The sequence below is a fragment of the Semicossyphus pulcher genome, unplaced genomic scaffold (assembly GCF_022749685.1).
Source record: "Semicossyphus pulcher isolate SPU_LCO1_2020_fin unplaced genomic scaffold, fSemPul1.0.p SCAF_18, whole genome shotgun sequence".
Taxonomy (NCBI): domain Eukaryota; kingdom Metazoa; phylum Chordata; class Actinopteri; order Labriformes; family Labridae; genus Semicossyphus; species Semicossyphus pulcher.
In genome coordinates this window covers 3,581,612-3,605,994 of record NW_027211691.1, presented here as the reverse complement: position 1 = coordinate 3,605,994, position 24,383 = coordinate 3,581,612, and the positions used below count along the sequence as shown (strand labels likewise).

At 42.0% G+C, this 24,383-nt stretch overlaps 1 protein-coding gene across 2 annotated transcripts in view; it reads right to left on the bottom strand.

Moving 5' to 3' along the window:
* Positions 1-279: 279 nt before the first annotated feature.
* The window catches only part of itgb1a (integrin, beta 1a), a 39,466-nt gene continuing 15,362 nt past the window's right edge, over positions 280-24,383 (bottom strand). Inside the window, exons 2-17 of one of the 2 annotated variants that reach the window (XM_069667017.1) lie at positions 18,102-18,168; positions 17,641-17,726; positions 15,406-15,625; positions 15,143-15,313; positions 13,270-13,508; positions 12,822-12,977; positions 12,605-12,700; positions 11,598-11,687; positions 11,246-11,386; positions 9,199-9,401; positions 8,838-9,076; positions 8,527-8,749; positions 5,362-5,597; positions 5,003-5,169; positions 2,763-2,840; positions 2,175-2,262 (exon numbers count right to left, since the gene is read on the bottom strand). In XM_069667017.1, the coding sequence (XP_069523118.1) occupies positions 2,763-2,840; positions 5,003-5,169; positions 5,362-5,597; positions 8,527-8,749; positions 8,838-9,076; positions 9,199-9,401; positions 11,246-11,386; positions 11,598-11,687; positions 12,605-12,700; positions 12,822-12,977; positions 13,270-13,508; positions 15,143-15,313; positions 15,406-15,625; positions 17,641-17,726; positions 18,102-18,168 (2,412 nt within the window). In that variant the 3' untranslated portion in view covers positions 2,175-2,262. Of the gene's footprint in view, positions 2,263-2,762; positions 2,841-5,002; positions 5,170-5,361; positions 5,598-8,526; positions 8,750-8,837; positions 9,077-9,198; positions 9,402-11,245; positions 11,387-11,597; positions 11,688-12,604; positions 12,701-12,821; positions 12,978-13,269; positions 13,509-15,142; positions 15,314-15,405; positions 15,626-17,640; positions 17,727-18,101; positions 18,169-24,383 lie in introns of both variants that reach the window. The other variant, XM_069667018.1, reaches the window with a different exon arrangement.

The window sequence follows — 24,383 nt, the reverse complement described above, 5'->3', positions numbered from 1 at the left end:
GGATTTTATGCTCCACATACTTCACTAAAAACAAGCAGTGTACTAAAAACATTGCCTTACACTGTAGCTTATTATGCTTAAACTGTGAATGCCCATATCATTATATTGATGACTGCACCTGGGTTAGGCAAACTAGATTCTTGCCTTCAGCTTGGAAGTGTCATTACTGCTGTTTGTACCTCAGTATTTAAAACGTAGAATTAATGAAATGAAGTACATCTAAATAAAAAAACATACTTACTTTTTTATCGTAAAGCCACAGCCACACAGAAAGTCAAAGACAGTTTTTGTACTTTATTTAATAAATAACTCATAAACAGCATTGGGAGAGAACATGGTATTGAAATAAAAGGCACTTTGAAAACAATACTGTGAAGGCTTGTGTGTGGTACTTCAGAGGCATTTGGCTGTGAAAGCATTCAGAGGTGATTCATACGATGTCTAAACAAATACTCTTGTTTCAGTCTTATAATCAGAAAGAAAGGCAACTAATATACCGGTAACAGGCCCACACAGATAGGCTCACCGGTCCATTGAACAGCAGAAAGCATATTTTTGGCGTACTTGACAAACACAGGAAAGGACCTGAGAATGAGTAGTAAAGTTACTGCAGTTAGCAAATACAACAATATCTTATTAGTTAATTGCATCTTGAATCATAACTATACAAATCATTTCATTGTTCTACACTGCTACAATTTGAATAGTTTAACAAGTGGTATACAGTCCCTTTTGATAGTATATCAACACTCCAAAAAAAGATAGTTGATATTAAACTTCATCTCATGTATTCCTTCAGAAAAGTACTCGATAAGAGTTCAATAAAATCTTCTGTTTCTCAGCTGCAGTTAAAAACTACATTTACAACCACTGCATTAAAGATTCAACGCAACTGTCCAATCTATGTTGAATGCTAACTATTACTCAGTACTTCCTATTGCAGTTGTTTTCTTTATATACACACACATTGACATAATGTGCTGCTATGGCTGACATTTACATATAAACTCAGGTCCTGTGTGGAACAAAAAACACACGGGAAGTCAGTGCACAGAGAGAAGTCACAGAAGTGTCTGAGGCTGCATTCATACTGCAGGCCTTCATGCTCAATTCCGATTTAGGGCTCATATCAGATTTTTTTGGAGTCATTGTTAATATCTGGTTTAGAATGTGGCCCAGGTTAGATATCAATGTGAACAGAAAGTGCTTTTAAAAAGACGTGCGCGCAAACAACAATAACAAAACACGTCACATTGGCTTACATTCGTCTTCCATAAAACATGCATGTCTCTCGAGCGTTTGGACTTTGGATGTTGCTGAACTTTTGTGCAAGTAAGCAACATCTCCATCAGAGACGGGCAAAACGGACAAGAGCGGCAAATATGTCTCAAAATATTTTCGGACACACTTCGGCTGCAGTATGAGCCTTCTAGTTTCGATTGGATAGAGGCATCTCCCCAAATAGCAATTAAATCTGCTATTTCGCCGTCTCTCCACTGCTGCGTGTTGTTGTCCTCCATGGTCAAGCGGAAAAAGGAAGTCTTTTTCTTCTTCTTTAGAATCAAGCCAGGAAATGTGCGTATTACCGAGGCAACACGGACCAATTCTGATTTGAATGATCAAATACAAGTCGCATGTTCCGGATTCCGATTTAGTACCACATATTCAAGTAGCCCAGTTCCGAATTAAAAAAAAGTGACATCATGCAACTTTTTGCTGTTCACACTGATTTGAAAACATCTGATCTGTGTCACATAGGGGGAATAATTGGGACACTTTTAGCTGCAGTATGAATGTAGCCTGAGAAGGAGACAGAAGCTGAGGAGTTCTTTTACATATACTGGATATCCACTTTGTCCGCATTATGTTGTTAAAAAAGCTAAATCTTCTGCCCATACCAGTCCTGTGGCAGGAAAAAAAAAGCACCTTCATATCATCATTTCTGCAAATATGCAACTTCAAAGTATATACACATACTGTATACTGTACATTTAAAAATACAACAAATGCATATAAATCATAAGTGTTAGTAAAAATACAGATGCAGTGGCCGCGGGATACATTATAACGGTAAAGCGACAAGAAGAAATGACATAAATTCCACCTTACATTCCCCCTCACACCCCAAACCCGGGGTAAATACTGCAATTGTCCGATGATTCTTGATAGCAGTGTTCATTTTGAACTATGAATCCATCATTTTCCTTCATATTTGGGATTGACCACAGTTGTGACAGCACTTTTGTAGATGGGATTTTCACCCTGTAGAGAAAAAAACAGTTACAATCATGTTGTTATCACTGAATTAAGCAACATTTGTTGTTTTTGTTAGATTTTCTGACACAAAATCACACAAAACACTCCGTTAACCTTTAGGTATCATCATTTACTGCACCTGTCTTGTGCTTAAATCACACAACCATGCTTATCTGACAACGTACCAAATATCAGGAAGTTCCAAATCATCATATTTAAACACACATCAAACTTACCTGACAAGGATTATGCCTTCAAGACTCTTAATATTCTCAAATACTGAGCAGTTTTCCTTGAAATTTCAGTTGTGTTGATTTCCACAGCACACTCATGCACTCATTTTTTCTAACTATGAAGGCAATATAACTCTTTGAGGCTGCACTCGTCTGTTTTACGCTTACCTGACAGGTTTAAAGGACAGGTGAAATAAAGCAACAGGGTGAAATTAAGTCACACACAAACAGCTCATGCAGGAAAGTGAAGTGGAGAGGAAAAGAAATACAAACTTAAAGGACAGCAGCTTTACGGCCATAGTTTGGGTTCTGGAACTGATTGATAGGACTCTTGTATATGGGGTTTTCTTGCTACAGGTAGAGGATGAAGGCAGAATAGAGTTCAGCAGGAAAACAACAGAAAAACATCACAAGGACACAAATGAAAAGGATGAAAGGAAGACAGCGCGAGAGAACAGAAGGTAAGGTAAAATACGTTTTACAGCCTTTATTGTTGGAGTTTTCAAAATGCTGATACTTTAAAGTGAAATATTTTTTATTAAATTCTACATTAAGTGTTCAGTCATATCTGTTCAAATCTACTCAACTATGATCTACTCCATGCTTTTAACTTGAACAACATATTTTCTGGGGGTATATGTGTGTGTGTGTGTGTGTGTGTGTGTGTGCGTGTGTGTGTGTGTGTGAGAGAAAGGGTATGGGTGTGAGAGAGTGTGTGTTTGTGTTTGAACTGACTGCTGTGTCATTTTCTATTATGTGTTGAAGTCTTGTAACGTGGTGATACTTTATAATTATCAGGGATGCACGATATTAGATTTTTTGCCGATAACCAATATGCCGATATTTTCCAAGCTTTTTTGCCGATTGCCGATTTCGATACAGATATATTAGGCACATGTTTTTTTCCCACCTAACTGCAGAGAACATCAAGTCTCCCATGTAATGTAATTGATATCATGCCTACTCTTATTGTAGTGGCCCACTGACAGATGCAGAAATAACATAATACAGTCCTGTTTAAAATGTACACATTCACTGGGCAATATAAGAAAAGTACTTAAACTTAGGTTATGTACAAATTGCCATATTTATTTGTATGTAACATTTTCTTTCAAATAAAACTGAACTCCTCATACAACTTAGACTTAGGCTTGTATGATGAGATCTGGCCCCTCCTCGCACGACCGATGCTGAGCAACCATTGCAAATAGCAACCTTGCTGTCCGTTTCGGAAACTTTGAAAAACTGCCATAAAGCAGACGTCTTGCACCCTTCTTCACGCAGCGCACGCACATTCGTGCCGAGTTAATGTCCGAGCATTACGTCAAGCCTTTTTGGGGAATCATCGAGCATTTAGGCAGAATTAAAGCGTTGTTTTATCGCCGGAAAATATCAGCAGAAAAATGACATATCGGCCGATATCATGTTTAATATTGTACACGGTCCCTTTTAAAATAAATAATAAAGAAAAAGAATAAAAATCGTCTTTTATGCAAACTTTCATCTAGGACTTAAGTGAGAGATAAACCTGTTTAACTTTTATTTTGAATTAAGACTTAAAGACATAACCACTGCTGATAATATCTTAAATGTTTTCCATTATGTGGTCTCTCTCCTGGACCCATGAAGAACTGTGCATATAGAGACTTGTCTTCTTCTTGGATATAAGGAGACATTTGATGTAAATTTACTTTAATTTACTCATCTTTAATTTTCTCAAACGGTTCAGGCAACAGATAAGGATGGTGTGGTTTCAATCATAAGCGAGCACAGGAAGGAGCTCGTGATGCATATTTGAAATCATCTGTGGTTGCTTTGCCCTGTCATGCTGTCAGAAAGGTCACAGTTTAAGTCTCTCATTTCTCAAAATGAAAGGGACATGGAGCCATCATTGCCCTGCCCATCGTAATGAGAAAGACCTTAAGAAAGAACATATGGAGTGCCTGCAGTGCTGATCAGGGACATCTGCATCATCAAACCCAAACACACTGAGGGTGTGACACAGTACCACCACTAGGTGGAGGCATAGCCCAGCACAGCAAGTTGTGCTCAGCTCCAGTCTTCTGTCATATTGATGTTGGCAGATGATGCTATAGAGGGCAGGAAGCAGGGAGGGGAGGAACTGTGGCCCCTCCCCGGAAAAAGTCCAGCTCTGCTCAGAGTGCATAACATTCCCAAAAAAGTCCACACAGTGCTGGGCATATTTCCTTTTTATTTTGAGCGCTGCTCAAAAGCAACACATTTAATCTGTGCCTGCAGATGTGAGTCTGCAGGGAATGTGAGCCAGACACTTTGTAATGATATCAATAAGTCTGCAAATCACATCTGCTGCTAAGAACAACAAACACTCTTCACAAGCTAATTCTCTGACAGCGCCTGGCTTTACAGAGCAGCCAAACAGCTAAACAGCACCTGTTTTCCACATTAACATTTCTCAACCAACCCTCTGCCAAAAATCAAAAGTATTTATCCCCCTCATCTTTCACAAACCAGTTGATGTTCCAAAAACTCACCGTGTCCCATTTGGCGCTCATCTTCTCCTTTTCGAACTTGGCAAACTCTCTTCTGTCCTGGATGATCATCAGCAGCTTCCAGATGAGCAGCAGGGCTAAGCCAATCAGGACGATCCCGGCGACCACGCCCGCTACAATGGGGATGATGTCAGGACCGGCAGGGCAGTCTGAAAGATAGTGCAGCAGCGGGTTTAGGTGCCTTAATAACAAGTCCATGGGAAAACATACCATCACACGCCTCTATGTGAATAAACAAATGATCTATTTTTGCACCCAGCCACCACAGCCCCTGTAATTATCCTCCTGTGAAACGGAAACCCTCCACACCCTGGCTCATGTTAGCCAGGCTCTCTGCCTACCCAGTGTGTCGACCACATGGACCTCCTTCTCCGTGTTGTTGTTGACAGCGTAGGTGTAGTAGAACCAGCAGTCGTTGGCGTCCCTCTCCTTGCAGTGCATGACGGGGTAAGAGGAGTCGTGGGGCTGGGGCAGCTTGTCCCTGTCCTTCACTTTGATCAGGTTGAAGTCGCTGCAGTCTCTCTCGCATATGTCCTTCTTCTCTCCGGTGCCAAACGCCCGGCACTGGACGCACTCTCTGAAGGGAGCAGGGTGTCGTTAGTAATGGGCTGTAAGATTTGTTCTGCATTTCAGTTACAAAAAAAATCAGCTGTTAGAAGTTTCCCGAACTACATTAAATTGGAAGACACCCACTTGATGAGGTGAAATCAGACTGCATAAGTCTTCAGCTGGATGTGGACTTTTGGTCCTTCTCTATTTTAAATGGTTTAGTTGCTCAACAAAGGTATAACCTTGTAACCAGAATGTAGAGCAGGAATGATTACAACAACTCGTACACATGGTGAGTAATCTATTAATGGGTAATTCCAATGTTTTAAAACTTGGGTTCTTCTTTTCCATATTTTAGATGTCTAAATGACCAACAGGTATTTAAAGTTTGGAATTGCTTCGTCAGATTGATTCTACCAGCAGCAGAAAAACATCCTCCTTATGGCTGCATTGTTATCCTTGCAGGCAAATGTCTGTGAAGGTTCTCAGTCATCCAGGTCACAGTAATTCAAAGGTTTAAAGAGCAGCTCCAGTCATGTTTTCAGACATTAAATGCTCTGCTTGAAATAATAAATTGTGTCTGATGTGTTTTTTCTGCAAAATATGTTATATGACCTTGTAAAAGTCCTCCCAAGGCATCTCCTCCTTCTCCCTCATTAAAAAAATCCAGAATCTGCATAGGCCCCGCCCACTGTTCAACATTTCTCCTTACGTAAAATTACACCCGAAAACAAACAGCGTCTCTGCCATCGTTTAGTGGCAACTTATTGAAACTTAGCTAGCTTGAAATGAAGTAATCAGTAGTAGTAACGTTAACGTTAGTAGTCAGTGGTGAGTTTGCAAAAAATTACAATGATGGTTACAGCTGGCTCACGCATTGCTGAAGTGGTTGTCATAGGTTGTTAGGGCTGTCAACGAATCTTCTAAAATCGAATATATAACGGACTTGTAATATAAAACGGATATTCGGAAATTAAAATTAATATTAAATGTAAAAACACTCTGCCCTACCACGGCTGTCTCGCAAGCTGTCGCGTGTTCTTGCGTGTTCTGTTATGTTCTCTGATACGTTAATAATTAACTTTACTCTAGCCGAAAGAGCTACTTCAACAACTGTGTGGCGTGTGGTAATAATGGGTGGAGAATTCAAATCCCAGCCCCGCCGGAGAGAGAGAGAGATTCTCACCTGCAGCATAACAGACAGGTATAGGTATATTGATCTTTTTAAAAGACATGTTCATGTTTAAATAAACATACTGGTCACAGCACAGCGCGCTGAATGTCTGATCTACCGTGACATAATTATTTTATTTGTTTATTTTGCACAGAGGTGTAGGGAGCCTATGTTGATCTTTTAAAAGGCATGTTTGTGTTTAAATAAATATATCTTTGCAAATAAGTTTGTCTCATGTTGTATCGGTATGTCCTCTTATGGACATATTGCGCAAAAATAGATATATTCGATTCGATATGTTCAATGTTTTGTTTTATAAAGAATAATCAAACGTCATTTTGGGCCAATTTTGACAGCTACTATAGGTTACACATAATGATGTGCATAGCGTCACCCCGTCCATTAACGGGATTGGCTCCTTAGGTTTGTGACATCTCAAACCTGCCAATCTGAAAACGTGTTGTTCAGCCTGTCCTTGGTACACTGCAGTTTAAAAGCAGACAGGCCCAGCCATGGAGATGACTGCTGATGTTGTCCCTGATATGTCTTGTAGCACATGAAGAACACCACATGGAGATGTTTACTAGGTTAAACACTGGATTTCCACTGGAGCGATTTTACTTCACAGAACAGTTGAGAGCTTCCTTAGTTGGTTTGCAATTCGTGTTATTGTGTGACTCGGGTGTTTTAAATGGTTAATTTGGATCCAACATTTGTGTATAGAGCAGTGGTTCTCAAAGTGGGGTCCGCGAACCACAGCCTGGGGGTCCGTGAAATAATTATAATACATTTATGATAAATTATAAAATTGTGCTGTATCATTAAAAACTGCATGTCTACAGATGAGGACCATTAGCACCAATGAAACGATCATATAGTGTCCACTACTTCCGCCCACGTTAGCTGTGGACCAATAGAAACTGACATAATTGTGACACATCACGTCAATCTGTCATGAATCACTCAACTCACTGAGGTCGCAACGAACCGTTCCTGCAGCTGTCTGAATATTCTGAAAGCTTTTAAGATCAATTACTTGAAAAGTATAAACGCTGTCAAGTTGAGTCCCCAAGCAATTAGTATGAAATGAGCCTCTGTTTTAAAGTATAAGTGGTATTAACATGATTCAAAGTGAAATGTTTTTCTGTTCATCCCTATGAAACAGGTTTGAAATCTTTAGGTTGATAAGTTTTATAATACAAATAGTTCCAATGGCATCTAAGAGTGCAAATGGTAGTAAGACTGCTTAATCGGTTTTACGATTATGAGGGGGTCCTTGGAAAATGTTCTCCCCCGTAAGGGGTCCCTGGTCCCAAAAAGTTTGAGAACCCCTGGTACAGAATACACACACATCAAAAAACATCACGGCAGCGCAAGACAAGAAGTAATGTGTTCGGCAAAAAGAAAAAAAAAAGTCTGGTCTGGTGGCTTAGAAGAGAGCGATGTCACGACTGTTGGTTTACAAAAAACGTCTATAATGACAAAAGCAAGCCTGTGTGTGGCAACAACAAGCTCCTTTAGTGAACATACTTTGATCGAGTGCAACAGCTTCCAGGAATTATGTTACACCCATTATTGCCCCTTTCACGTCTGCCTCCTGCAGGAATCCACAGGGGTATTTCCAAACCCTTTTCTCATGAGTCATTTAGACTCCCAAAAATGTAAAAATCGGGCCCATGTTTCAAAAAAATTCCCCTTTAAATATTTGTAAGTACATCAAAAGTTGTGATTAATGAAGAATTTAAAGCATTTGTACACTGAGTAACCTTCTTTTCTGACTTACTTGTGTTCAGTACAGACTCCTGGACAGGTAGGGCAAGTCTCACAGGTGGGACCCTGGAATTTGGGGTCCGTGCACTTGCAGGTGCCACATTCACAGATTCCCCTGCCGTTACAGCTCTGCTTGTTGCTTGCTATACATGTGGAGTTGTCCAGAGAACAATCACAGGCGCTTCCGGTCCACATGTTGTCACAGACACATACTCGACACTCACAGCGTCCATGCCCTTAGAAAAAGAAAGAGGAACAGAGCTTAAATGAACCCTTTCTCTGTCTAAAGACTTCCAGATGGTCAGTATTCTCTGTCCTACTGACCTCCACACAGTTTGTTTCCAGAGCGGTCACAGTTGAAGTTGTCACACTCGCAGTACTGGCCGCTGTACCGCTCCTCAGGATTTTCTCTCTTCTTGCACTCACATGTGCCGCACACACATTCTCCGTTGTTGCTGCAGATGTCAGTGCCGTTGTCTTTACGGCATGTCCTGTCCATGTCCTCTGTGGCCACATCGTTGCTGCTGCACTCACACTGTCTGCCCACACGTCCTTCATTACACCTGAGACAGAAGGAAAGGTGAGATTCAGAAGCATTTCTTAACACTAAATATGAGACTCTAAGGTGTTTGGATATTTTCTATGTAAGATGTATAGTTTATGAAGATTGTGATCACAGTCTTACTTGCAGGCTCCACATTCGTAGGTCCCGTTACCAAAGTGGCAGTTTTGACTGTTGTTGATACCGTCCTTGTGGCATTCACACTCGCAGATGAAGTTGAGGGTAATCTCCACCTCCTCTGTAAATCCCAGGGGCTTGATTTTAATGGTCTCAGGCGCGTCTTTTTTGGGACAGCCCTTAGATGTCACACTGATGCTAAACATGACCTAGGAAGGAAGCATTGAACTGTGAAAATCTCAAACCAAAACACCTGTAAAGGTCAACCAATACACAAGTTTCCAAATGATGTCATTGTAACTGAAAGCTTACAGGTAGGCTAACACAAGGAGTAGTTTTTGTGCAATACAATGTGTTAATTGTAAAAACGATGATTGGAAACCTGATTCGTGCAGAGTTTGGAAAAGTTCTTGGTGGTTTTGCCCAGAAACTAAAACTGGGGTTTGTTATTTAATTAATTGAGCAAAGGTTTGTCAAAGTCTATGAAAAATGCTTTTCTAAAAGTTTGGTGCAGTTGTGTGAATTTTGATTTTCAGCAGCTAATTTAAGACTGACTGAGGCGTGAGACTGTTTCTATACGGCAGTTTTGAATTTGCTTTTCTGCTAATGTTACAAAATATTTAGGTGTGTGTGTGTGTGTGTGTGGAGGGGGGAAGGTTCTGTCTTATTATTGCTGCTTATTTTTTAGTCAGATTTTATAATCTTATTTTATTTTATTGAAATAATTTGAATAAAAGTGTTCATAACTCACTGAAATTCCATGTTAAGGTTAACAAACTAAAATTGCTAATGAATGGATGTTTGTCACTTATCTATTCAGCTCTAAAAATGTTATTTTACCTGTTTCCAGCAAGTTGCTTTATTTGTAAATGCTGACATTTTTCATATTTAAAATTGTAATCTCAAAGTGCTCAGTTTCGCTCTCTTTGGCGGCACCTATGGCGATAAACGGTAATTGCGGGAGCACACTTCCCAGATATCCAGACAGTGTTGCATGTGTGACGTCCACGGTTGGCTCTGGTTGTAACTCTTGATTTTCCTGGCTGACGGTCGCTTTCCTTTTTAGACGGTTTTCCTTCATCTGAGTATCGAATTTGTTTCTTTTTGGCTGACCGCCGGGGTCCACCCTACACACGGGTCTGTTTGTGACTGACTGAGTAACTGACTGACTGACTGACTGACTGAGTGACAGTACTTTCAGAGCCATAGCCTATACGGCTCTGGATACTTTGTTCGGGGAGTAGGCGGGGCTACTCCTCCGCTGCTCGTCTACTTTCCTCACCTATGTCCGCAGCACGCACCTGCTTTCAAACACATTGTCATCGGCCTCATAAGGACAGTCCATGTAACACATTGACCACAAAAGCGCACATTGATCTGATGCAGTCAGCCACATACTAGGTTTTGACCTCGTCTTGTTCTTTGGATTTTGTTCAGCCATAGTAGATTACTGTTTACTCGCAACACTTGCAGAGACCTGAAAAGCATCTGCTTTACACGTGTTTGTTGCGCTAGCTCCGCCTACCCTCTCTGGCAGACTAACCACTGCTGGCTGATGAAAAGACATCACTAACTGGGCGCTGTTTGTGATCACACCTGACACCCAGTCCATAATTCTCCGAATGGAAAGGCTTTCATCAGTGGGCCATAGGCTCAATCACCATTGTGTTACCTCATTCGGCAATAGAGACTTAACTTATTGAAAAGAAAATCTTTGAGAATATTACTTTAAGTTTAGGACATTTATGTCAATGTGGTTCCTGCTAAGCTAACAGATACATTATAAAAGAAGTGGCGATAGCCACCAGGACGTCACCCATTAGAGGATTTTAGTTTTGCAGCTCCAGGTTTGGCATTTTGTCCTACAGTTTTTAGAATAGCAAGAAAAACAGTAACAACAAGCCATGATTTAACTTTCCCAGTTGTGTTTTTATGAGAAACCACTGTCATTGACATAAATGCTTATAAGCCTTTTAAAAGATTGGACATTTTCTGTCCCTTAGTGTCCTGAATGGTGCTGATGTTACAACAAAAACATTTTCCCAGTCCTCACCTCATCCCCGATGGAGATGTTGGAGCACTTCCGTCCATTTTCGCCCTCACTGACCACTCCGTTCTTACAGTGGGATGTGTAAGCTATGGTCACTCCCTCTGGAAGCTTGCTGTTCTCCAGAATAACCTCGGACGAGAGAGACTGCCAAAAACCAAGAGATAACAATGTCATTTTCTGCACTGGAATGTCATCTGGTAGCATTGTTTAGACAGCGCACGATACACAAATTATCAAATGAGAGTATCTGTTTGGAAAAAGCTTTGCCTGTTCCACTTGAATGTAGTTCAAGAGAATAAATAGCACAGAACAGATAAACACAAGAGCCTTTAAAGTTAACTGTCTGTGTACTTACATTGTAAGCGTCTATAATGAGGTTGATTACGTTGCTGGAGTTTGCAGACAGAGTGCCCACTGCAGACTTTGGTATCAGATTTTTCAGCTCCTGAAGAGAAAAACAAGGTTATAAAAATAGAAATAAAGGCTATTAAAGATTCAAATATACACTACAACAGTCACACACAGCAGATTTAAACATGATGAGCAGAGTAAGTGCAAACAGTGCGGTGCAAATGTGCATAAAGATTTATCAAACAGAACAAGTGAGCGTTACAGTGTCACACCGTCCTGGAGTAAATTACTTTTTGGTGTGTTTGTTGTTTGTTTCCCCCTGCCATCACCGAGACGAGTTGTACAGTCTTATGGCCAGGGGGACAAACGAGTTCCTGAGTCTGTCTGTGGAGCAGCAGTCTGCCGCTGAGCACGCTCCTCTGCCTGGTGAATGTGCTGTGCAGAGCGTGGTGGGCGTTGTCCAGGATGGATAACAGTTTATCCATGTTCCATATTTATCCAAAACAATTTTAAATGTAGAAACCAGGAGTAATTTGAACTGCACATCAGCTCGTTTCGGTTTTGTTTCAAAGGTTTCTTTCACAATAGAAAAACCCCACTGCCTGCCTACAATGGTATTTTTGCATACTGTGATGTAATTTCTAAGTGTATCTTTTAAGGCTTAATATCACTATGATTGTTCACTTTAAATTGATTTAAACAGGATTATGCAAAACAGGGTTAAAGCATCCTGAAGCTACTGTGGAGTACGCAATGAAAGAGCTTTTATCAAACTCAGATGGGTTGAACCGAGCTCAAAAGCAACAGCACGGCAGATGAAAATAATCAGCGTTTCCAGGGCATGCTACCATAACTCACAGCAGATGCATCAGCCCAGGTGGATATATTTACCACTGGGCATCTTCAGCATGCACACGGAAGGAATAAGGAAGAGTACGCTCCACAGTGAATGGATATAAGTGAAGTCACATTGTGTTGGATAGAGATAACAAAGAGAAGAGGGACACTCACTTGGTAAACAGGCTGGAACTCCTCTGTGACTGCGAAGATGGTCTGAATGTTGTTGTCGCTCAGCTTCTGGACCAGGTGAGCGATGGAGGGGTAGTCCTTTAAAACAGGAAGTCAAATTTACGATGTAAAATGAGATGCAAAGTCTGTGTGACTTTTCCGGGTCTCTGCTACATGTGGAAATCTTTTAAAACAGGCCAAACAGTACGGATCAACTTACATAGTAGTGGCTCATGGTATATATATCGTTCTCCAAGTGACATTTTCCATCATTGGGCAGAACGATGCCCCCGAGTTTGCCATCACCAGCAAAGTGGAAGCCAGCATCGGTGGAGAACACCAGCAGACGAGTCACATTCCTCCAGCCAATTTGCTCCTGAGAAATGAGAAAGACACACTTAAGCTCAGAGTAATAATTGTCTCCTTACAGCGATACGTCCGCTCAATAAAAGCTAACTGAGAAACTGAGCTGCTAAGAATGTGACACATTAACTTTTTATTATCACTGCATCCAAAAATCTCCTTGTAAAGAGCGAGGACTCGTAAAATACCCTTTCACACATAGCCACATAAACACATTTAATGGCGCTTTATCCCTCCAAGCAAGCGTCGTAATGGTGGGAAAATTACCAGGATTATTTCCCACAGGTTTTTTTTTTTTTGCTTACCCCACACACTGCCACTTGCATGATGGCATCAAAGCCCCCCTCAGGAGAGTCCAGGTTTCCAGAGATGTGCTGCTGGCCCACCAGGGTGTTGAACTTCTTGCCTTCACTGGTCAGCTTCAGGACGTTCTTGTAGCTGAACGGGCTGGTGCAGTTCTGGTCGCCCGTGCATGGGTTCAGCAGCTTGGCCGGGGTGGTGCTGATGTAAGGCATGACGGTCTTTTCCACAAAGGAGCCAAAACCTTGAGAAAAATATCAACAGTTCATTAACTTAACTTTAGGCTCAAAGGGCCAGTTTTCCGGTTTTCAAGCTCAGTCCTATCATGCTATTGTGGGGAGCTTAAGCCATAATGGGAGAAAAAAAATGCAATTTCGCTCTGTGCCTTTGTAGGACGCTATCCGCTTCTCCAACGGGCCCTGGAAAACCTCCTCCTCAATCTAGGACGCCCACCTCCGATGTCCTGTCTCCTTCAAAATCATCAGGTTTGAAATGTAGAGCCCCATCACATTTCGGATTCTGTACCGCTCTGAGCTATCGCCTGCAGCGAAACGGTAATATTTCACTCCAGCATCTCACACTGGGCCATTCCTCTGGGGCGCAATGCATGCTGGGTGTTGTAGGAATGAAGGACGGGCGCTTTTTGTAAAACTTATGGCGCCAATTTCAAATATTATCGCTTCTATCGATTACAGAGAACACCAGCTTTGACTGACAGTGGCTTTATGCTTGCCGTGAGACTGGGAGCTCTGGTTTGAGCGTAAGTTGACACCAAATGAATTCAGAGGAGGTCAATGAACTGTCAAGTGTTTGCTTCTTCAGTTTGTTTGTGCAGGCCAGAAGAAGGTCATTCAAACTTGGGTGGCACTTAAACACACAAAGGGACACCTGAAAATACAAAGGTTTTCCAAAGTCTGATACCGCAGACCCCCTCAGACAAATTCAAGACAACTGTAGACCCAACTCCATCTTGTATGTACACAGGAATTCAACATAAATATCTGACTATGAACGATGTTGATGAGACTCTCTGGGCCTTCAAAATGTAAAAAAAAAACCTAATTGGACCCTTAATAAATTATTATTCCTTGTCTTGCTTTTTTGGGGGTGGGAACATCATTCTCTGAAGTTTAGGGAAAAAAGTTTATTTATTTAATTTAGGGGCTTTTGGGGATTAAAAAAACAGAAGTACTGTATTCCCAATGGTGATTGAGCCTATGGCCCACTGATGAAAGCCTTCATCAGTGGGCCATCAGTATAAAGTCATCAGTATAAAGTCTGGGTATCAGTATTACAGACTGGGTGTCTGGTGCGACTTCCACAAGCAGCGCCCAGTTAGTGACGCGTTTTCCATCAGCCAGCAGTGGTTGGTCTGCCAGAGAGGGTAGGCGGAGCTAAGCGGCTGCTTCTCCGCTCTCTGCAAGTGTTGGGAGTAAACAGTAATCTACTATGGCTGAACAAACAAAGAAAAGATGGATGACTACAGATACAACTTCAACAAGAAGTGAAAATCCAAAGAAAAAGAAACAAACTCGACGCTCAGATGAAGCAAACAGTCTGAAAAGGAAAGCGACCGTCAGCCAGGAAAATCAAGAGTTACAACCGGAGCCAACCGTGGACGTCACACATGCAACACTGTCTGGATATCTGGGACGCCAAAGAGAACAAAACTGAGAAACAAGATTATAAAAACGAAAATCTCACGGCTGTTTCTAAGCTGGGATGTTTTTAGTTGAAGGTTTGTATTAAAGGCCTTTCTTTGCTTTTATTTTTAGGTTTTATGGACCTTGATGAACAAAAACAAAAATGCTACAATGAAAGCTTTTTATTTCTCTGCCCCAAACAAGTTTAAAAGTGATCACATTCTAACATCCTCACCGATCCTGAAGTCAGAGGTGATCTTTGACATCTCCAGCATCAGACTGGTTCCCAGGTTCTTCACGTTCTCCAGATCGTCCTTCATGGAGTAGGACAGGTCCATCAAGTAGTACAGGTCGATGGGGTAATCTTCTGCTCGTTTAAACTTCAAGTCGAAAGTCTGGGGCTCACCTACATCAAGTTACCATAATTAAAAATCAGAGGTCTCATAAAATATGAGAAAAGGAATACATATCTTCAGAAACAGTTTTATTAAAACTCACCAGATCTGAGGGTGAGGTTGAGTTTCTGGGGCTGGATCTGAGTGATGTCCTCTGGCTTCAGTTTCTCTGCGCCCTTTTTGCGGTTCGTCACTGCTTTGTTCTTGAGGACTGTCTGTGACCCGATTGGGTTTTCGATCATATCTTCATCACAGCCCCTTTTTTTCAGAGACGGCAGCTCGTCGCAGCGGGTCGACACCGTCTCACCCTGTTTCAGAAATTTCTAAAGGAAGCAGCACGGGGAGAATTAAAGGGACAGTCCATCAGATTTACAGGTGAATATCAGAATATTAACTACTAAAGACTGAGATGTCTCTTGTGGCAATGGAAAGCTTTCATCAGGGCTATTTTCTCAAGCTTTCTGTTTCAAAGCCTAAGCTGAAATATGTCTTAAGTAAAAGCCTACATTGTTTGCGGATATAGCTGTGCCAGTATTACGATCCCATAATATCCCTAACACCATGGAAACGTTGTTCACCACTCCAGTAAATTCAACTGAGAGACAACTTGGCATTTGGTAATAGGGGATGTTTCTAGTCCACTCCCCGGCTTGTGATTATTTGGTGCATGTCATTCCCCACTCTCTCTCTCCTCCACACATTTCCCGTCTCTCTTCAGCTGTCCTTTCTAATGTGAGACAAAGAGCCCAAAAAATAATGACCTTAATAACAATTTAGCAGTAGTCTTAAAGGGCCAGTTTGCCTATTTTCAACCTCAGTCCTATCATGCTATTATGGAGCTTATGCCATTATTGTAGGAAGACAAATGCAATTTTGCTCTGTGCCTTTAGAGGACGCTATCCGCTTCTCCAATGGGCCCTGGAAAACCTCCGCCAGACTTAGTTAAACGCGTCATCTGGCAGAGGCCAGGGAGCTCGCTAAACTACACTTCCTCAATCTAGGACGAACGCCTCCGATGTCATGCCTCGTTCAAAAACGTCAGGTTCGAAATGTAGACCGCAGACCTGAAGATTTTATATATATATATTTATCTCGTCGTATCGGTATTCCGGATGCAGAAAAACTGTAGTATTTTACTCCTGCTCTCTCACTGGGCCGTTCCTTTCAGAGGGAGGGCCGCAATGCATGCTGAGTGTTGTAGCAATGTAGAACAATGTTTGTACAACTTTCTCTACAGCTATGGCACTAATTTCAAACATTATTGCTTCTATTGATTACAGAGCTTTGACTGATGGTGGTTTTTTCCATGGGCAAATTTCTCCTTGAACAAGGAGACAGGCTACCTTTCCAGCCATGTTCCAAAATCTACATGAAGATTTAGGCACATATAATTGGCCATGTATACCATCGGCCACAGCCTGAAGTAACTGTTGAATATCGAATGGGATATTGTTTTTCACAAGCAATAACTCTGTGTCCCTGATAACGCTTGAAGATTTAACTATTATCTTTAAAAATTCTTACCTTTCCATAAGCTTCTGACATTAAAGGAATGTTGTTCACTAAAGCCCCTTTCACACATGCACTGCAAACAACAATGTAATTGACTTTTCACCCCGACTTAATGCAGACTTTTTCTTGACAGCCCCCGAGTGAAACATCCGCAAGAAGTCGAACATAGCCGGTAACAGTCAGGAGCAATTGCCACGAGCCAGTGGGCGGTGTGCTGACGTTTATATCATGCGACCGATACGAAACCCGAAGAACAGAACAAAATGATTAAAAACACAAGGTTGAAGAAGAAGGGTTATTTACAAGACGACAACAGCAAAGATGAATACCAAAGATTGGAGGGATGAAGAGATTTGGGAGCTTCTGAGGGAGGACGCTGAAATTGTTCCCCAGCTGCAGGGACCGCAGCATACTTTTTACATACTTTGTCCTGCCTCATGAGACCCCCCCCTCCAACAGGGAATATCTCCCGCTGTGAGGGATATGCATATATGGGCAACTCTGGAAAATTTTAGTGGGAGACTAGCTTGACATTTTCTGGAAATTGTCAAGAGTGCATGTGTGAAAAGGGCTTAAGATAAGACCTGTCAAACCGAAGCATTCATTGTGGGAATTTAAAGGCATCAAGTTGGGCTCTGGGAATTTGTTTGGGATTGTATTTCCTAATTTAGCCTGAAAGTTCGTAGGCTTAACAATCAATTAATTTCTTTGAAAAATGTCATCATAAGCTGCAGGAACAATGCAAAGCGACAGGCTTACTATCGCTGTAAGACGAATGGCATCAAACTACATCTTTCAGCAGTGATTATAGCTGAGATTCACATACCGGGTCTCTACACCAGCCACATTTGGCTCCAGCCTGGATGCACTCCCCGCAGTATTTGGCGTTGGCATTGATGCACTCGTTCCCCTCTGGATGAACAAAGAGAGAGGAGAAGAGAAGTGGAGGCAGAGTCAGAGGGGGCAGGGGTAAAGCTCAGTCCCTGCAAAGTAAGCAGCCTGTTAAGCCCTCCGTGTTTACACATCAGTTCATCTGGAACACTGTGTGGCTCAGTGGTAATTGGATACAGGGATGGGATATTCTGTCTTTTCCATTATCCTCTACGCTCCATGATGCAGAGGTGGATCTCTGGTCAATGACATCATTAAGATCAAATAGGCAGCCCCTCTCTCTGAAGGGAAATAGTCATCATTATGAACAGTAGGTTCAGTATGTGAGCTGACATCATGTGACAGAATAATGATGTTACAGCAGCACAGTATGTAAACCAATCGAGTTAATCTTACCTTTCTGAGCATTGCTGTAACAAAGGACTCCTAACAACGTGGATAGAAGAAGCAGCTTCAGGTCCATCTGAAAACACACAAGAAGGAACATTTGATATGTTTTGTGGTCTCAACAAATCGCTACCATTGCTTTGAAGAGTAATACGCCATGTGTGGTTTCTTTGTCAACACTGATAGCCCGGGTGTTTGGAGGCCTGAAGGCTTGATTTCATTTCCTGGACAAAAGGGTCCAGACGGGTCTCTGAGAGATGACACAGCGAATCTGTAAACGGCTCAGTTATAATTGGAGATAATAAATCATCCAGTGGAAGGGGCTCGGCTATTTTCACTCGGTCAAAGCTTATTCAATTCAAACCACTTTCACACACTCAGACAGTCACACACACAAACACGCCGACTTTCCCTTGCCTTCTTTTTCTCACAAACCCTTCCACTGTAAATAGCATCAGCTCCCTCCAGGCAGCCCCTCTTGTCATGTATATTGATCCCTTGTTTGAATTCAGCCTCTGGTCAGCCATATTGATGCAGCTTCGTCCTCTTAATGCAGAGCTCATGATTAATTAAGCATGAGGGACGTTTCTCCGCACTTACAGGCTGATTTGTGTACAGCTTGAAACTAGCTGCTCTGTGAGACTGTACTCAAACATAGCGATTGGGGCCGCTGTTTCAAGTGACAATGCTAACATGCTGATAAGCCATAAGGATAATTCATAATACCGGTTTTAGAGATCACACAAATTCACTATTCTTAAAATCAACAAGACCAGGTCTGGACCTAGTATGTGGCTGACCGCATCAGGTCAATGTGCACTTTTGTGGGCAACACTGGAAGCGTGGCGTGTGCGTGATGACGGCGGGACGTGTTCATTTTCATTTGAAATGCATGAAAACAGATGAGATCTCAGTTTCTTTCTACTTGGCGGCACCTTATGGTGATAAACTGGGAGTACACTTGCCAGATATCCAGACGTCTACAGTTGGCTCCCTTTCATACGGATGTAACTCTTGATTTTCCTGGCTGACGGTCACTTTCCTGTCCTTTTAGTTTTCCTTTTAGTTTGCCTTCATCTGAGCGTCGAGTTTGTTTCTTTTTCTTTGGATTTTCACTCAGCTTGTCCTCACTGAATGTGGCGCCATAGTTAAATGCTCACTCGCTGGGCTTAGCTCCAGTTAAAGTGTAATCTTGAAGATCTCAGTTTCGTTCTCTTTGGCGGCACCTATGGCGATAAACGGTAATTGCAGGAGCACACTTCCCAGATATCCAGACAGTGCTGCATGTGTGACGTCCACGGTTGGCTCCGGTTGTAACTCTTGATTTTTCTCGCTGACGGTCGCTTTCCTTTTCAGACTGTTTGCTTCATCTGAGCGTCGAGTTTGTTTCTTTTTCTTTGGATTTTCACTTCTTGTTGAAGTTGTATCTGTAGCCATCCATCTTTTCTTTGTTTGTTCAGCCATAGTAGATTACTGTTTACTCGCAGCACTTGCAGAGAGCGGAAAAGCAGCCGCTTAGCTCCGCCTACCCTCTCTGGCAGACCAACCACTGCTGGCTGATGGAGAATGCGTCACTAACTGGGCGCCACTGAAAATGTTCGAGATTATAACTTTCAATATAGTCTATGGCCTAGGCATCAATGGACCAACCAACCACCCTACTTTGTTGAGTGTTTCACTAAAACATTACATTTAACCTCATGTTAGTGCTACAAATAAAATCAGAGGATCATCAAAGTAAGGAGATATAAATGTCCGTATAACTTAATTGAAATCAATACAACAGTTGCAGATGTATTTCAGTCCAACCCCCAGCCAACCAACATTGCCCTCCCCAGAGCCCTGCTGCTAGCATGGCTAAAAAAAAGAAGCTTGAGAAGACTTCCTGTCGTTAAAGGTCGCAGCTTTACAAACAGTAAAAAATCATGTGAACAGAGCTGAGGTTACTGTAAGGTAAAGATTGACAGTGACCCCGCACCATCATTTTAAATTCCACAGTGCTGCTCTTGTCTCAGAAGACTTAGTTAGCGGTGTCAGTTCTGGGATTCTCACCTCTTATTGGCAGGTCTAATAAGCAACAGCTGGGACGGCTCCTGCAGAGACACTGAATCAATGGCCTGATGTTGTATTAAGGTGCAGAAGCCAGCAGGAGATCAGCATGTGCAGAATCTAATTTACATGTGGAATGTGCTGCAAAATCTCTTCACCATAAATCACAATCTCATGGGAGTCATTTCTAAGAGAAGCTCCCCGGTGGCTAATGTCTATCACACATAAGAGCATGAGGTTTGAATTAAAGCTCGACAGACATAACAACTCTTTTCTCTTTATAGTTTTTAGACCAGTAGCTGTTTGTGGCTATTCATAGAGGCCGCATTAAAAGACCGCATTCTCTGACAGTGTGGTAAAGGCAGCTCTGACGTTCAGTGCGCTCGGCGTTGAGTGATGCATTCCTCAGTGCCTGTGTGTGCGTGCATGCTCGTGTGTCCGTTTATATAGACACAGAGGGGCAGACGGCCTGTCTACAGACCCCAGATTAGATCAGCTGGCTTGAATCTTCACTGGTGTACATGGGTGGTGTGATAGCAAGATAAATACCACATTTAACCTGGCTCTGCCACTGTTACACAATCACACACCAGGCTGAGCCTTCCAAGGTAATGACGGTTTATTTTAAAAAGGAAGATCCATACAGTACTTGATCCATGCGAGACAATATGTTCTGGATAAACCAATTTCAGTGTGAGTAAAAAATGAAGGAATTTCGGTTCACATTCCTCTTATAACAAAACCACACACTCAGACACTTTCCTTTCACTCACGCCAGGTTTCAACTTCAGCTCCAAGGAATCATTCAAATGCAAACTACGTCTATAAAAGGACAGCGAGGTGTCAAGTTAGAAAAATACCCGTGTTGTCTTTAATCCTGTGAAGCTTAGCAGCTGCACAGAGGAATGCTCGATGAGAAACTACAGTAACATACAGGACACAGAGCGGCCAGAGAAAGGGCTCGGAGCAGGATGTTGTGCTGCCCTCAAGTCCACCCCCAAAGCTCAGAGTTCAGAAGTCATAAATACAACTTGTCAACGTTTCAAGATGGTTTTGGTTAACTTGGGCACTACGACAGATGTATTTTGGTCTGCACTATTTTAGAAGCTGTTACTAAAACATACTGGAATCAATTCAACATTAGATTATGTTAGCAAACATATTTAATTGCATCGCAGATAAAGCACACGTCTTATTTTAGTTTACATATTTTTTGTAAACAACAAAGTTTAAAATAATCTTAAATCAAAACCCAGCCCTTTTCATGACCAGAAAATACATTGTGTTTCTGTGCAACCTCCCAAGCATTTCCTTTGACTTTAAAACATCTCTCAATGGGACCATTGTGCGGGCCCCTGTAGCTGAAACCAAGCTTCCCATCACCTACAATCTACTTTTGTTTTTGCAAATAAAATCTCTTTGTTATTTCTGTGCAGGAAGCAGCTGTGCAGATTTACCCAGAAGAAGTCCAGCAATTAAAACTTCATGGAAAGCACGGTTTTCAAGTTGCTTTTATCAGAGGACGTCAGACACATGGGTGAATATCCTGTTAGCTTCCTGCTCTGTAGGCGAGGGAGTTTTAACCCTGCGACCCTGCCAGCCTGTCTGTCATACAGGAAGTCTTAGGGCTGTCACTTTCGATATATCGTTCGAACCTGGTGAAATATTAATAGTTTGAACTGTAATGATGTGACAGAATTCATATTGAAGCGCAGCAGAAAACGCTTGCCCACGAACAAATGAGTAATCTGCTGTCCAGAGTCCCAGAATGCTTCACGTTTAAAGTAGTGTGCCTTGTATTCCAACAGATTGAGATAATACGCTGCCTGCTACAAACCAATGGAGGAAACTAACGAGCCAAGCCATTGTTAACCTTTCCTGCTTCAGCGTCCCGACCTTAGCCAGAAAGCACAGGGGAGACTTGTTGTTGTTCTGCTCCCGGGCCGAAGCTGTAGCTAGCTTCGGGGCTAACTCCTGTCACTTTAATACGCCAGCAGCAAGCAGCAAGCAAGACACGGGGGCGCAGCTCAAGTCTTGAGGAATCAAAGGCTTTATTATCCACAAACAGCCTAAACTGTATTCAGAATTCGTTCGAACTTGAGTTTTGGGAAAAGTGACAGCCCAAGTAAGTCTGTCTGTCCATTTGGGTGTAGACCATAAAATACTGGATTAATGGCTGAAACATTTTCTGGTCCCAAGAGGATTCTGTGACTTTCATGATTTGCTGACTTCTTCCAGTGCCACCAGTTGGTTGACATTTTGACATTTAAGATATCGGACAAACCCGTATGCAGCTGATATCCATGGTGCCGACCTGATGAATCGTGCAGACTTTGGTGATCCGGTGACTTTCTCAAGTGCTGCAGTGTGACATTTATGTCTTCTCAGCATAAATTGACCTTTCGATCCTCTGACCTTTCATATTGCACTACATCAGGTCAAATATATGGCGTAGGGTTAACCCCACACTGGGATGTTATCGTGCTAACCTGCTAAACTGAGATGCTCAGCAGGGTAAGCACTACACCTACTTTATACCAACATAGTTATGGTGAACATGTTTGCATGCTGACATTAGCTTAAAGCAAAGGGCTGTGCTGCACAGAGGAGTTACTGAGCCTACAGACTCTTCGCCTACATTAACGTGGTTGCTCGATAGTCTTTAAAATCAGTTTCAGAGGTAAAGTTCACTTAAAGCTCCTCTAAAGAGAAACCAACCAGTCGGAAAGTCAGTGAAAGCTTTGGTTCAAGACTTGCAGAGTTGAGAGTACAACATGACAGAAAGTTGGCATTGAGTTAGTTAAAGTAATTTATAATATGGTTTAAGGTTTTCAGTATTGGTTGCTGTACATATAAAGTGACCTTGATAGTTCTGAGCAATAAAATGGAACACGTCTTCTTTGTAAAGGTGGTGATACACGTATCAACAATGGCGGCCATCAAAGCGCAGTGGGGTGAGGAGAAGGAACGTATGAAAAAACATGACTCTGGTAAGTGAATGTGAGGACACTGTCAGGTAGAAATAATTAAACTAAAAACATGTTTTATTGCTGTGAAATTTGTCAGTGAGCAGATCTGTATTAAATCGTTTGAGCTAGCTTAAATTGCGGTCGTACCAGGAGTTGCTATGGTAACGGTGTAGTTGTGACTGGAGCTGAGGCGTACAGACAGCCTTGTCGCCCATAGACCTGTTGCCCTGTGTCTCATCATGTTGCTTGTTGACGTTTACATTGTCTGTTGATGTTTACATAAATGTTGATACATGTTTCACTACCTTAACGTCTATATTGTTTCCACATTATGACCTAATGCTAAACCGAGGTTGGAAGAAGCCCATCCGTTCTACTTAATGGGACCATTTGAGGACAAAGTGAATGTCGGGTATGTCTTGTTGAAAGGCAAAGCTGTGAATGTTTCATGACCTAAATGTAATTGGATATCTAAACCAGTGTATGTACTAAATTATGTAAACAGATGTGAAGTGAAACACAAATGGTCTTTGAAACAATAGCACAGAGAATAATTACTGACTACACGTAATCTCCAACTTTCCCAGTCTCTTCTTTGTTTTGAGATTTCCAAACAAGCTTTGTTTGTAGAAAAATATCTGCAACACTCCCTGACAACAGCCTTAAATTATACTCCTCTGTGGGAAGGAGTCGGACCAGCTGTAGTGCTCGGAAACCGTACCATGTACCACTTTAAACAAGCAGGATAGAAGCCAAGAAATCTTTCATCACAATTCACAGAGTAACATCACTGTAAATAAGACAGTCATATTGATTTATGAGGTTTGAAAGTAGCCGTCGTTTTTCCCGACTACAGAAAGACAAAGCCGCCTGTTTTTTCTCTTACAGTAGAGAAGTTTATGTAGCTCCCACGTTCTTCCTGCCTGTCATACATGCATATTTTATTCCTGAGTCTGTCAGCTTGTCACACACACCTGAGCTGTGACTAACGGCATCCCAGCACTGAACATGCTTCCAGAGCTCTATCAGCCGGCAGGAGAAGCTGATGCATGGCAGACACTGTGGTGCGTGACTAAAACGGGCCGAGCTTCTCAGGCATTCCTGAGGGACCGAACGCGTCCTGACCAGGATAGTAACCTGCAGCACTCTTACTGCACTGTGGGGAAATGTGAGACGTGAGAGCCATGATGACGGGAAGCTGTATTTTTAACAGCCTGTTTCCCACAACCACTTTCACCCACTTTGTTACTATTAATCCAGAATGTATTTTTTA